Source organism: Mesoplodon densirostris, chromosome 2 (assembly GCF_025265405.1).
Source record: "Mesoplodon densirostris isolate mMesDen1 chromosome 2, mMesDen1 primary haplotype, whole genome shotgun sequence".
Taxonomy (NCBI): Eukaryota; Metazoa; Chordata; class Mammalia; order Artiodactyla; family Ziphiidae; genus Mesoplodon; species Mesoplodon densirostris.
The window spans coordinates 111,812,674-111,827,348 of NC_082662.1; the positions used below are offsets into that span (position 1 = coordinate 111,812,674).

At 46.4% G+C, this 14,675-nt stretch overlaps 1 protein-coding gene and 1 non-coding gene across 4 annotated transcripts in view; both read left to right on the forward strand.

Annotated features, from left to right (window-relative positions):
- The first annotated feature begins 2,510 nt into the window (after positions 1–2,510).
- The window catches only part of TUFT1 (tuftelin 1), a 44,456-nt gene continuing 32,291 nt past the window's right edge, over positions 2,511–14,675 (forward strand). For all 3 annotated transcript variants that reach the window (XM_060090539.1, XM_060090540.1, XM_060090541.1), the window contains exon 1: positions 2,511–2,656. In XM_060090539.1, the coding sequence (XP_059946522.1) occupies positions 2,597–2,656 (60 nt within the window). In that variant the 5' untranslated portion in view covers positions 2,511–2,596. The remainder of the gene's footprint in view (positions 2,657–14,675) is intronic.
- On the forward strand, positions 5,136–5,258 carry LOC132484819 (small nucleolar RNA SNORA11). Its single transcript, XR_009531366.1, has one exon. It is a non-coding gene; the product is annotated as a small nucleolar RNA SNORA11 (small nucleolar RNA).

Consider the following 14,675-nt stretch of genomic DNA (forward strand, 5'->3'; position numbering starts at 1 on the left):
CCAGCCTCAGATTCCTCATCCCTGTGGGGGACCCAGTTATTCAGACCTAAGACAGGGAGGGGTGTGAATGAAGGTGATAAAAAAGGCATCAGCGCTAAGCCGGTAGACAGACTTTCCCTTTCCTCTGGAGGAGTGGGCATTTTAGGCCAACTGAGCCCCCTCCTTAAGTGCCGACCCCCTCTTCTGCTCCCTCACAGCAGTAGGTTCGTCAGCGTATAGGCTGAGGGGGATTGAGCAGGATAGGAAGGGATGGAAATTGCCATGTATATAAAGCTTTATTTCTTTAGCCCTTAACCCCAGGCTCAGGGAAATACCCTATGTGATTCTGCCCCCTTGACTCCTGCAACTCCTTTCCTTCCCATTCTGGAGCAGCGTAAGGGGAACATTATGGGTAATGGACATGCTGGCGTGGCTCTACCCACTTCTCAGAGGCTCTTCTTTGCACAGTCATGGGGCCCATGTGGTAGTCCCCACCTGTCTCCATTCCTGTATTTTTTGTCTTCCCCAGGCCAAGATCCAAGGGACCCTTTCTCCTCCTCTTCCCATCTTTACCGTTTCTATGTTCCTTCTTTCTTCTCAGTGCCTTAGCTGGGGTGAGGAGATAAGGATGCTCTTCTTGCCTTTTATTACCTGCACATTCATACCTCTCCAAGGACCACCCTTTCCTCAACCGGGGCCTTCTGCCTTCCCTGCTGCCCCAATGACTGGTCGAGAGACCTACCGGCTTCCCTGCCTATGAGGCCCTGTGAGAGGGACTTTGGGAGGGCCGTGATAAGGTGGTGGGGCTGCTTCTGCTCAGGGTTTCCATCCTTCCTCCTCTCCCTCTTTGACTATGGATGTGCTTATAAGATGGTTGCACCTGGGAACCCTGACAACTGTCTATGCAAGTTTGAAAAGCAAAGGTTTTGGTCTCTAGGGCCTTAACTTTCTCTGATCAGATGTGCCCAAACTCAGTAGGGAACCGAGGGACCCTCATTATCTCAGGAGCTTGGACCTGATACAGAGGGGCTAGAGGCTGACTCTTGATAGAAATGGGAAGAGGCAATGGTGGGCTTATTCCTCCTTTGGGATTTGGGGAGAGCCATGTTCTGGTAGGAGGAGGTAAGGGAGATGATTCACCTCTCTTATTTTCTAAGCAGACTCTGTAAGAAGCCTAGAGGAGGGAGAAGCCTGTTCTCACCAATGACGTGTAATTTCATGATTAAAAAAATTTTCCTTTATTCTGCAAATCATATATTCTCTCCCAATACAATCTAGCACTGAATTTATTTTAAATTAAATATTAAAATTATATATCTATACTGAAATCCTTGACTTGTCTTCTCATTCTTTTTCCTGACTTATTTGGAGGTCTAAATTTTATGAAGAAACCATTTTACTGTACAAAGCTGGGGTTTTCTTCACCTCACTTTTAGAGGCCTTTTACAACAGATCAGATGGAACTTAGGGAGCCGAGAAGTGTTTATAGCAGCTCCATTCTTTCCTAAGGAAACTTTTGGGAATAGCAAGGCCAGTAAATGCCTTCTCTGAGGGTTAAAGGAGACAGACCAGAAATGGGTTTTATTCCTTTGGGGCATAGGGATAGCCCAAGCATGCACCTCCCAGGCGCAAAGACACCCATCCATTCTTACCAGGCATGAGACCCAGTCCCTACATGGGAGGTGGGGAAGTTTCTGTCATCCCTGCCCTTGTATTGCCTTGGAGAGGGAGCTAGCTGTTCACCAGAGCCTATTGCCAGATTTAGGGGTTCTGCCCACTCAAGAGTGGGTCAGACCTCTTGTCTGGTGTCCATATGGACCATAGCCCAGTGGAGAAGCCACCTGCTGAGAGCAGTTGGGCTGGAAGAGGCTCCAAGGTCCTGCTTGGACATCCTCTATTCTAGGCCCTTAAGATGCTAACCTGGGCTTAGAGAGCAAATGCCACTGGAGAAGTTGAGGTTCGTCCCTTCTCAAGAATGCACATTCCTTTTAAGGCAATGTGTCCCACCTCTGCCATCCATATAAGGGCAGCTTTGGTATAACAGCTTCTGCAAAACAAGCCCCACCCAGAGCCAAGCTAGCTTTGCCTTTGGCCTGGGCTTCCTGCCAGGGAAGGGCACCTGCCAGACTGGCTTAGGCCAGTCTGAGTGAGCTGGTCTTGGGAGCCTGTACAGTGGAGGAAATGTTTGCATAGCTCCACAAAGCCTACAGGCTGGCCTATATATAGGGAGAGGAGAATGTATGGAAGCTTTTTTCCAACTCCTCATCCTCTAGGGGCACCAATACTGGTCTTGGAGTTGAAAGGAGAGGGCAAGACTAATGTTTGAGGTACAACCATACATAACGCTAGGCAAAACTTCAGTTAAGCAGATAAGCAGCTCCCAAGCCCCACCTTTAGGTAAGTCTGAGAGAGCGCAGACGGGCGTGCCCTGAAACGTCTAGGCCACGCCCACTTCATCCCTTTGCTCGCTCGTTGGCGAACGGCGTCCTAGGGGCGTGTCCTATCGTGCCTCCGCCCGTGACGCGCCTATACAAGGGAAGGTTCGGCGCGCGCCAGTCTAGGAGAAGGCGGACCGCAGGGCCCAGGGTTGGGGTCCCAGCTGCGACCCCAGTAGAAGATGAACGGGACGCATAGCTGGTGTACATTGGTGGATGTGCACCCGGAGGGGCAGACCGCGGTAAGAAAAAGCGTCCGCACCGCCTCCCCTCGCGCGGTATTCTCGGTTTCTAATTCCGCCCTTCCAGTGTCCAGCGAGGAGTTCGCTGACATCACCTGGTGCAGCGCTCGGTGCGGTCAGCTCCTCGCGGCGCTTCTCTTTTTCTGCCGCTTCTCGGCGGGCGGTGGAATCCTGGGGAGTTGCGGGATGAAGACTGTTTTGAGGCTCGAGGACAAGGGGCGTCCCTGTCCTTTGGGAGGACACTGCGGCTCCTGCCCGGAACTGAGCGCGGGTCTCCGGGTGCGCGCTGCTCAGGCGTCCTGTGCGCTGCTAGATTGCGTCGTAGGAGAATGAGCTCCAGGGACGGGATCCCTGTGCTCTTTTGGACTTTGGTTCCCAACGAGGGGGATTAGGCTTTTCTGTGGGTCCTGGTGACCTCAGGGGCCCTTCAAAGAACTTCATGGGGCTTTGGGTGAGCAATAGCAAGACAAAGGGTAGAGAGTGAAATCCTAGGGCTTGGACTGGAGGGTGGGGGCGGTAGAACTCCAGGTACGCTGAGATTGGCCTGGGACTCTTACCTTTCGCTAGGGGGGGATAGGGCTGTCTGCTTGGGGGTCACCTCTCTGCTGAAAGAGGATTTCTCCTCTTTCCCCCATGGAGGGTCTCCTGCTCCCCTCCCCCCATCGGCCAACCGATAGCTTCCTGAGACGTGTTGTTGGTTTTGCTTCCGTCTCCAGCCTTCAAGCCCGGGGCAAGTGGATGGAGGGGATGCCAGAACCTGGGCTGAGAAGGGGAGGGAAGTGCCTTACGCGAGAGCTTCTGGACGGAGTGAGAGTGGGAGAGAGAGGAGTGCTCACCCGTCCGCTCCAGTGGTAACCGATCTGCCCAGCTCCCTTCACTCCCTTGGCTTCCAGTACCTGGTCTCCTCCCCACCCCAGCAGACCGTATGATGCTTCCTCTCCGGAGGCAGAGGAGGGTAACTTGTGGCTGAGTCTTTCTAGGTCTGCTGGGGAACTTAACCCAGAATGGGTGATGGGGCGTTTGTATGCCTCCCTTTTCCCCACTCCACTCCGATTCTTTTTTTTTTTTTTTTTTTTTTTTTTTTGCGGTACGCGGGCCTCGCACTGTTGTGGCCTCTCCTGTTGCGGAGCAACAGGCTCCGGACGCGCAGGCTCAGCGGCCTTGGCTCACGGGCCCAGCCGCTCCGCGGCATGTGGGATCTTCCCGGACCCGGGCACGAACCCGTGTCCCCTGCATCGGCAGGCAGACTCTCAACCACTGCGCCACCAGGGAAGCCCCTCCACTCCGATTCTGATTCCCTTCCCCTCTTCCTCTCTCAGCATGACCTTGAGATAGAGCTAACCCATGTGCACCTGAATTATGGCTCTTCAAAGAATATTTGTTGAATAGTTTCTCATTTCAAGTTTAAGGTATAGATGATCACTTAATTCTGTTCACAGTCCCCTCTCTGTTTCCGCCCAGGCTGTGAGAGTTTCCACCACATTACAATTCAGGTCTTGCTACTGCCCAACCCCCAATACCTCCATCCCTCATCTTCAGTAGATGGAAAAAATCCATCCTCTATTGTGTCAGCCCCAAGTCCTACTCCATGAGCTTGCTCACTGTTTTGGGATGGTTGAGGCAGGGAACGGGGTATGAGGAAAATAAAGGAGAGGGGTGTTTGGGCTTCTTTTTGCTTGCTGTAGAAAAGAGATCCAGAAAAGTCTTAAGTCTAAGGCATTGGCAATGTTGAGAATGAATTGACACTCTCTTCCATCCCTTGATGTTTTGCTGCTTGTCTGGCGGGGGAAAATAGTGGATTGAAAAATAGCAAGGAATTCAGACAATCTCCAGCCATAGACTAGTTTGAAGCTTATCAGAGACCTCTAGAATGAGGGGGAGACAGAAATTCCCTTTTATTCCTTCTTTCTAGGCTGGGCTTGAGAGTTATTTGACTTCAAAGGTGGGAATGACATAACTGTTGCTGAGATCTGGTGTTAAGAGACATTCCTGAGCTCTTAAGGAAGGGGAGGAGATTGTAAACAATCGATCAGTCAGGAGACAAGCTTTTTCCTGGATTCCTGTCCTCTGAGCCATCCTGCGTATAGAATTTGTGGCTCTGGACAGTGTCCAGGAACCTCTTGTATATTCACACCATTGAAGGAGTGCTCAGTGCATGTGTAAAGTGAGTGAGTGAATAAATAAACGAACAGATGTTTCTTCTGGTGTCCGCAGTGTAGACAGTTTAACTGCCTGGTGTGTCCTAGTGAATGTCAGGACCCTTGGACTGTGTTGGTATTTCTCCACCAGCCAGGCCATATGCCTCCGTGCACTACACATGGACATGGAAATATGGCTAATGCATTCTCTGGGTTGCTTTTATTGTTGGAGCTAGATGCGGCAGGTACAGGGAGCCAGTGTTTTTTTTTCAATCTGCTGATCATAATCACATAATCACTGAGATCAACTTAGTGGGTCAGAACCAGCGTTAAAAAAGAAATAGATGTGCTCAGAGCAGGAAGCCGGAAGAAATGGTTCCTCTGTTTACAACACACCCAACAGGAATCATTGTAACAAAGGGCACAAAACTTGTGGCCTTCCTATGAACAAATACCCTACAGGTGTCCCCCTGTACCTCCACTGGGCAGGACCAGTGGGACAGGGCTCAATATTAGATGAAAAGTTGCAGTATTAGAAGAGTTTGCCTTTTAGATCCTGTCTAGTCCATGCATGGGTGGGCCATGAGTGGTCTTATAGGCATAAAGGCTTTGAACTCTCTTTTCAAAAAGAAAGAAAGAGATTTCAACTATATGCCATTCTGGAAAAGGTAAAACTATGGAGACAGTAACAAGATCAATGGATGCCAGGAGTCTGGGGGGAGAGGGGAGATGAATACACAGAGTACAGAAGTTTTTTTAGGGCAGTGAAAATGCTTTGTATGATATTATAACGATGGATATATGTCATTATACCTTTGTCCAAACCCATAGAACGTGCAGCACCATTCACTTCATTAGAGTGAACCCTAAGGTGATCTGTGGATGTTGGGTGATTACGATGTATCAATGTATGTTCATCTTTGGTTAAAAAGTACCATCTGGTGAATGATATTGTTAATGGCTATGCATGTGTGTGGGGAGGTATATGAGAAATTTCTGTACCTTTCTGCTAATTTTGTTGTAAACCTAAAACTGCTCTAAAAACAATAAAGTCTTAAAAAAAGAAATAGAATTAACACTCTCAGAGTGTTAGGGTAGATATTTTGGCAAAACTTTTGTTTCAGTTATATCTGTATATACATATTGTATATATGTGTGTGTGTTTATTTCATTGTGATGTAAAATGTATTTTTTAGGTCAAAAAAGTTTGCAAGCCACTGTAGTAAGTTACACTGGCAAATAAAAGCACAGATTAACCTCAAACTCATTTTTTTTAGACATTCCCATTAAGTTCCCTTATTATAAGCAACAGAGAGTGGCTCCAGCTAACTTAAGCAAAAGAGGAATTTATTAGACGGAAATGGGCAACTCAGAGGATTTAAGGGAGAGCTTAAAAAGTCCGAACCAAGGGAGTCCTGGGGCCTGGGTAAGTGGAAGGTACTAATGGAGGGTTTCTGCTTCTGGGTGAAGTGTTTCCAGCTGTTTTAGGTCTTTTTGCCATTCTTCTCAGGATTCCAAGAGGGTGTCACTGGCCCCTTCCCCACCTTGGCCAGGGCATGTTGGGGTTCCTTGGTTGACAGGCCCACCACATTGCCCAGTGAAGGAGGGAGATTCTCCAAAGCCAAACCCAAGTGCTGTTATCAGTGGAGGAGGATGGAAACTGTGGCAAGAGCAACAGTAGACTTTGATTTGCATGATCTCTGATTCTCTTTCTTTTTCCTTTTTAATCATTTTTTATCAAAGGAATATATGTGTATGATTTTAAAAAGATCTATTAATATCAAAAGGCCTTTAAAAGAAAATTGTAAGCAGTTCCCTACCCAAGGCCTGCCCCATGGAAGTTTTAACTTTTAACTTTTAACTCTTTTAGCTCTTTCTAGTGTTTACTGCCATGTTTCTAAATAGTATGCTTATGATTTATCAGTTTTAGACATCATTGACTTCCTATTGTAGGAATTATAGGAAGGTTTATACTCCCACTCCTTACATGCTCCCCTTTCCTTCTCTCATCTTCCCAAAGAAATTATGTCACAATTTTTTTATATCATTATTGGAGTATAACTGCTTTACAATGCTGTGTTAGTTTCTGCTTTATAACAAAGTGAATCAGCTATATGAATACATATATCCCCATATGTCCTCCCTCTTGAGCCTCCCTCCCACTCTTCCTATCCCACCCCTCTAGGTGGTCACAAAGCCCCGAGCTGATCTCCCTGTGCTATGCGGCGGCTTCCCACTAGCTGTCTAGTTTACATTTGGTAGTGTATATATGTCAATGCTGTTCTCTCACTTCATCCCAGCTTCCCCTTTCCCCCTGTATCCTCAAGTCCGTTCTCTACGTCTGCATCTTTATTACTTCCCTGCCACTAGGTTCATCATTACCGTTTTTTTAGATTCCATATATGTGCGTTAGCATACGGTATTTGTTTTTCTCTTTCTGACTTACTTCACTCTGTATGGACTCTAGGTCCATCCACCTCATTACAAATAACTCAGTTTTATTCCTTTTTATGGCTGAGTAATATTCCATTGTATATATGCCACATCTTCTTTATCCATTCATCTGTCAATGGACATTTAGGTTGCTTCCATGTCCTGGCTATTGTAAATAGTGCTGCAGTGAACATTGGGATACATGTATCTTTTTGAATTACGGTTTTCTCAGGGCATATGCCCAGTAGTGTGATTGCTGGGTCATATGGTAGTTCTGTTTTTAGTTTTTTTTTTTTTTTTTTTTGCGGTATGCGGGCCTCTCACTGTTGTGGCCTCCCCCATTGCGGAGCACAGGCTCCGGACGCGCAGGCTCCGGACGCGCAGGCTCAGCGGCCATGGCTCACGGGCCCAGCCGCTCCGCGGCATATGGGATCCTCCCAGACCGGGGCACGAACCCGTATCCCCTGCATCGGCAGGCGGACTCTCAACCACTTGCGCCACCAGGGAGGCCCTGTTTTTAGTTTTTTAAGGAACCTCCATACTGTTCTCCATAGTGGCTGTAGCAATTTACATTCCCACCCCAGTGCAGGAGGGTTCCCTTTTCTCCATACTGTCTCCAGCATTTATCATTTGTAAATTTTTTTTTGCGGTATGCGGGCCTCTCACTGTTGTGGCCTCTCCCGTTGCGGAGCACAGGCTCCGGACGCGCAGGCTCAGTGGCCATGGCTCATGGGCCTAGCCGCTCCGTGGCATGTGGGATCTTCCCGGACCGGGGCACGAACCCATGTCCCCTGCATCGGCAGGCGGACTCTCAACCACTGCGCCACCAGGGAAGCCCTTGTTTGTAAATTTTTTGATGATGGCCATTCTGACCGGTGTGAGGTGATACCTCATTGTGGTTTTGATTTGCGTTTCTCTAATGATTAGTGATGTTGAGCATCTTTTCATGTGTTTGTTGGTAATCGGTATGTCTACTTTGGAGAAATGTCTGTTTAGGTCTTCTGCCCATTTTTGGTATATTACAATTTTTGACTAAACTATGATTCTATTAATAACATTGTGGTTAAGAGCTTGGTTCTGGGAATCTGACCCAGTGGACTAGAGTCAGGGCTTCAGTGTTTGCTTTGCCCAAGATCACTTTGGTAAATTCCTTTATCTCTTCAGTCTCAGTTTCCTCCTCCTTAAAATGGGGATAATAATTGCACCCTTCTCATAAGGTTGTTGTGAAGAATGCATATGAAGCCTTAAGCACAATGCCTGGCACATGGTAGGTGCTTAGATGTTAGTTGTTATTTTCTGTTACTTACTGGCTAGAGTGTTTTATCTTCCCCCGGTCAAGGGATGGAGAAAGAGTCTGGGAACTCTGTGGTCTGGTCAAGGTTTGCTCCTTCTCATTATGTTGATGTTTGCTCTTACATGTTCCTTTCCCCTTTCCTCTGCCAGTGGAGGGTCTTGAGGATTAGAAGGGACCTATAGGTAGACCCAGAGTAAAGACCTGCGTAACCTTCGCAAGTCCCAACTCAACCAGGACTGTCTTCGAGTGATAGTCAGGGTTCATATTTTAGCATCCCACTCTGGGCTCCTTTCCTCCTCCTCTTTTTTCTGAAATCATGGCCAAGGCAGCTGGTATCCCATGATGCACTGGACTCTGATAAAGTGATTCCCTTTAAGTATCCTATCAGTGTTACCCTTCCTTAGAATATTTGCTCTCCCCTCCCCCGCCCGCCACCAGTCCTCTCTACTTTTTTTATGTTGGTCAGTCTAGGCCAGAGAGGTTCTCTCAATGCCTGAGTGGATTTGAAATTTTATGTCAGTTGCAGTCTGAACCTTTGTCTTTACCCTGGAATAGGTGTCATTCCTTTAGGACCTCAGAAGCTGCATTAGTTACATGCCAAGTCTTTCCTGAGGCCAAGTCTTTCCTGAGCCCGACTTTTTTTTTTAAACTAAAGCTGTAATTTACTGAAGGCTTACTGTGGGCCTCATTTTCTTTTTATAACAGCTTTATTGAGATATAATTCACATACTGTACATATCACCCATTTAAAGTATACAGTTCATTGGTTTTAGTATATTCACAGTTGTATAGTCATCAGGACAACTGATTTTAGAATACTTTCATCACCCCATAAAGAAATCCTGACCCATTAGCAGTCACTCCCTGTTTTCTTCCAACACCCCCCCAATCCCACCAGTCTACTTCCTTTCTCTATGATTTGCTTATTCTAGATATTTTATCTAAAAGTAATCATATAACATGTGATCCTTTGTGACTGGCTTCCTTCAATTAGCATGCTTTTAAGGTTGATCCATGTTGTAACATGAATCAGTATTTCATTCCTTCTTATGGCTGAATAATATTCCATTGTATGGATATATTATGACATGTTCATCGTGAATAAATGTTAGTGGACTTTGGGGATGTTTCTTCTTTTTTTAAAAATTTTTATTGGTGTATAGTTGATTTACAATGTTGTGTTAGTTTCAGGTGTACAGCAAAGTGAATCAGTTATACATATATGTATATCCACTCGTTTTAGATTCTTTTCCCATGTAGCCCATTACAGAGTATTGAGTAGAGTTCCCTATGCTAGACAGTAGGTCCTTATTAGTGGGTGGTTTCTTCTTTTTGTCTATTGTGAATAATGCTGCTATGAACATTTGTTTACAAGTTTTTATGTGGACTTACATTTTACTTTCTCTTGGAAAGAAATACCTAGGATTGGAATTGCTGGGTGAGAATATTTGCATTTTAAAAGGGGATTCATCTGGAGTCATTGATGCTTACTCCAAAGGAATGAATGAATTCTAAAATGGTGGAAGCCCTGGCTCTGTGACACCTGGGTGGGGAAGAAACTCCTGGGCAGAGGAACCATTCAAGCTTGGTGACTACCTGTTCCTTCCACTCATGAGACCTGCCTCAAGCTCAGCCCATAAATTCCTCCTCACCCCATTCCATCTCCCCCATTCATTGCCAAGTTCTCACCTTCAGGAACACTACAGCTAATGTCTCCAAGCCTGCCAGGAATTTGGGGAATCCTGGGCTCTGTGGGAGGATCTGGGTGAGGAGGCTTACCCAGTCACCAGGCTTTGGGTGCCAAAGTTTGCCCATATTTCTCCCGGGTGGGAGTAGTGGGGCGGTGTGTGCATGCAGATGGTTTTGGTTCCACACATGCGTGCTCAGAGCAGGTGGGAGAGGCTTCCTCGCCTGCTGGTAATTGTGGTATGTGCCTCTTTGGGTCATGATGCAGAGTCTTGTGAAACACCTTTGTCTCCTAGGGGTGGGGAGGTTTGGTTGAGGGAACAGGTATGCGCCAGGGAGGCTGTTGGCCCAGATTTAAGCCTAGCCAGCAGGGCGGAAGAGGAGAAGAAAATACAGGGGAAAGAAGAGGAAATGGTCTTCTAGGACCTGGAGGCAAAGAAGCAAAAATCACAAAGCAAGGTAATCAGAGACTAGAGAGGGGAGAGGGTGCTGGGGAACTGGGAATTCCAGGCTGGCTGGGCACTAGGTGGGTTTCGTGAAGGGAGATTGGCTGAGCAAAAGGGTGTCTTCCTCAGAGTGGAGAGTTCAGGAGCCCACCCCCCTCTATGTACACACTCTCACTTCCAGGCCCTGGTATTTCCCTGTGCTAGAGATCCAGGGAATGAGAAAGGCTGCCCCATTTAGGGTGCCACCCTAAATCCCTTTTTCTCATTTCACCTCCCAGTCACCCTGGTCAGCCCTCTACATAGAGCTTGTCCAGCCCATGCATCTGGGCGGGTAGCCAGACAAAAAGCAAATACCTGTTCTGTTGGTTGATCTGTGGGGAGTAGCAGGACTGATTCTTTGTGCCATCCCCAACAAAGCGCCACCTCTGACCTAGAGAGCCCTGCAAAAGGCAGGACCAAGGGTACCTGAGGGCCTCCCTGGTGGCGCAAGTGGTTGAGAGTCCGCCTGCCGATGCAGGGGATACGGGTTCGTGCCCCGGTCTGGGAGGATCCCATATGCCGCGGAGCGGCTGGGCCCGTGAGCCATGGCCGCTGAGCCTGCGCGTCCGGAGCCTGCGCGTCCGGAGCCTGTGCTCCGCAACGGGGGAGGCCACAACAGTGAGAGGCCCGCATACCGCAAAAAAAAAAAAAAAAAAAAAAAAAAAAAAAAGGGTACCTGAGATCTGTGAGCTGAGTGGGTTAGGAGTCTCAGCCAAGAGAGGGTCATCCCCCAACCACTGCCTCTGGCCTCTTTGACTTTACTGGGGCTCTCCTCATCCTGACCTCTTGGGAACCATTGTTTCAAGGTGCTGGCTATTCCCATTTCTCAGAAGGGGGAAATTGAGGTGGCTGCTGCTGTAGCAGCTTGAGAGACCATGTACATTCCCGGTGGGAACAGGGAACAGGACTGAGGGACAAAATGGTGGAGGAGTGGGTTATAGGGAGAGGATAAATTAAGGATGCTGGTTTGCAGCTCAGGGGCAATCTTCCACTTCCCTTACTTCCTTCTTGGAGTCCCTTGATCCTCACCTGCCATCCAGTCCTCATGGCCCTCATAGCAGCCTGGGGAGTGGGAGCTGGGGAAACGTATTTTCCCATAGATCTTTCCCCTATTCACATGAGCCAGTGATGTGAGAACCTCTGGGGCCTCCCTGATATATCTCCGTGTCACTCCTCCTTAGCGTCTTGCTCTCTAAGCCCTCAGCTATGTGTTTACCCCCTCCCCGCTCTGAGGAGTGAGTCACAGCTGGAGATTTGTTTGAACAGAGTGGAGAGGCTACCTATAATTTGGAGGTGGCTGGGCTTCTCCCCAAGAATGTTTGTGAGGTTAGAGACGGCTTACCTTGTGATTAGATCTGTTCCTTTTTCCTTAGAGAAGATGGCTCCCCTTCCTATCTTGCCGTTCAGAGAGTACCCCGTGGGGACCACCCTGCTAGACATCTTGGGGTATTCCTAAAGCTCCCTGGAGCCTGCTCGCAGCCTTGGGGTCACTCCAGCCCCAGAAAACAACCAATGGCACCAAGCAGAGAGGGGCCTGGGTTTTCCTTCTTGGCTATGGTTTGGGGTTGTGGGGTGAAGTCTGTGGCCTTACAGACTGGATCCTCTGGTTCTAGAGGATGAGGTGCCAGAGAGAACCCTAGATTTATTCACAGGCTTCTTTTAGACAGTTTGTCTCACCTCCTCTCCTCCCTTGCAGTCTTTCCAGAACTCCTTGGGAAAGTTAATGCTGCCTTACTTTTGTGAAGTGATTTATGGTTTGCAAAGCACTTTCACACTGTTCCTATACATCTACCTACCCTGCATAAAGTGTAGGCAAGGTAGGTATTATTACCCCCATTTTGTAGGTGGAAAATTGCCCAGAGAAATAAAATGATTTGCTCAAGGATTAGTAGGGGTCGGACTCAGATCCCACCTCTAAGTTTAGTACTTTTTCTTTCCTTCTCTTTATTTTATATATTTTATTATAGGAATGTCACACAAATACATTTTTGTTTCAGAAGTTTAAAACACTATAGAAGTATATGGACTGAAAGTCCCTTGACTCCCTTGACTTTCTCTAGCTTAGTGTATAAGAATTCAGTGCTTTTCTGTTGTGCTTACTTTCAAGAAATGCCAACGTGGCATGGTGGGTAGGAGCACAGACTCTGGAGCCACAGGGCCTGGGTTTGAATCCTGGCTCTGCTCCTTACTAGTTATATGCCCTTGGGCAAGATACTTAACGTCTGTGCCTCAGTTTTCTTGTCTATAAATGGGAATTTATACCTACCATATAGTTGTGTTGTGAGGATTAAATGAGTTAATACATGTAAAGCACTTAGCGCCCAATAGGGCTCAGCATGTAGTAATTGCTTTGTTAAGAACCGGCAATTACCAATACTATGAACATATGTATGTACTCAAATAAATAAGAAGTCATATTTTATGAATGAATTTGTGACTTGCTTTTTTTTCACTTAATATGTCTTGGAGGTCTTTTCCTGTCAATTTATAGAGGTTTATTTATCAGCAGTGTAGTATTTCATGGTGTGGATGTTACCATACTTGACTCACACACTCACTTACTCAAGAATATTTATGCTGTTTCCACGTCTTTATTGTAAAGAGTATTGCAGTCAACAGTTTTACACACATATCTTTGGGCAAATGTGCATGGATTTTCATAGGCCATATTTGTAAAAGTGGAATTACTCAAAGGGTTTATAAAATATGCAAACTCTTTATTAATATCGCCAAATTAGTTTCTAAAAATACTTTTATAATCTCCAACAATATACATGGGAGATTAGTCTTTTTCCCTGAATCCTCACCAATCCTAGGTATTATCAGTATCTTTAAAGTTTGCCAGTCACTTGATCTAAAAATGATATTTCTCGACTTCCCTGGTGGTTCAGTGGTTAAGAATTTGCCTTCCAACGCAGGGAACTGGGGTTTGATCCCTGGTTGGGGAACTAAGATCCCACATGCTGCGGGGCAACTAAGCCAGTGTGCCACAACTACTGAGCCTGCACGCCACAATTAGAGAGCCTGAGCACTGCAACTATTGAGCCCGCGTGCTCTAGAGCCCGAGAGCCACAACAAAGAGCCCGCATGCTGCAATGAAGATCCCGCGTGCTGCAACTATGACTCGACGCAGCCAAATAAATAAATAAGTATTTTAAAAAATAAAAATGATATTTCTGTAGGATTCACATTAAGTAACTCACTCGCTTTACTGAAAAGCAAGAAAGGATTCTTGTGTATATGGGAAGTTTTTTTGTTTTGTTTTGTTTTTTTGGGTTTTTTTTTGGCCACACCATGTGGCCTGTGGGATCTTAGTTCCCTGATGACCAGGGATCAAACCGTGCCATGCGCCCTGCAGTGGAAGTACGGAGTCTTAAACCACTGGACCACCAGGGGAGTCCCTATATGGGAAGTTTTAAAGCATAGCAATAAAATGGTCCTGGTGTATTGAACAACCAGGTTAAGAAACAGAAATTACCAATACTTTTGAAGCCCCCTGGGGTCCTTTCTGGATCATAACCCCTCTGCTTCCTCCACAGAATTTGTGAATTTTGTGTTTATTTTCTTGCTTTTTATTATACTTTTACTACATGCTCAAGTAATATATTGCTTAGTTTGACATGTTTTGAACTTTGTATACATGGTATCATCTATATTCTACTGCTTACTTTTTTGCATAACATTAATTTTGAGATTCCTTCATGTCAAAGCATGTAGCTGTAGTTCATTGTACTAATATGCCAGATTGTATTCATCCATTTACTTGTCAGTGCATCATTTGGGTTGTTTCCAGTGTTTTGCCATTGCAAGCAGTGCTGCTGTGAGCATACTTCCATGTGTCTTATCTTACACTTTTAAAATCAGAATTTAATGAAATTCCCCCCAAATGATAACTCATTATTATTTTAATTTGCATTTCCTTGATTACTGGTAAGGTTGAGCATCTTTCATATATTTATTAGCCACTTATATTTCTTCTTAGT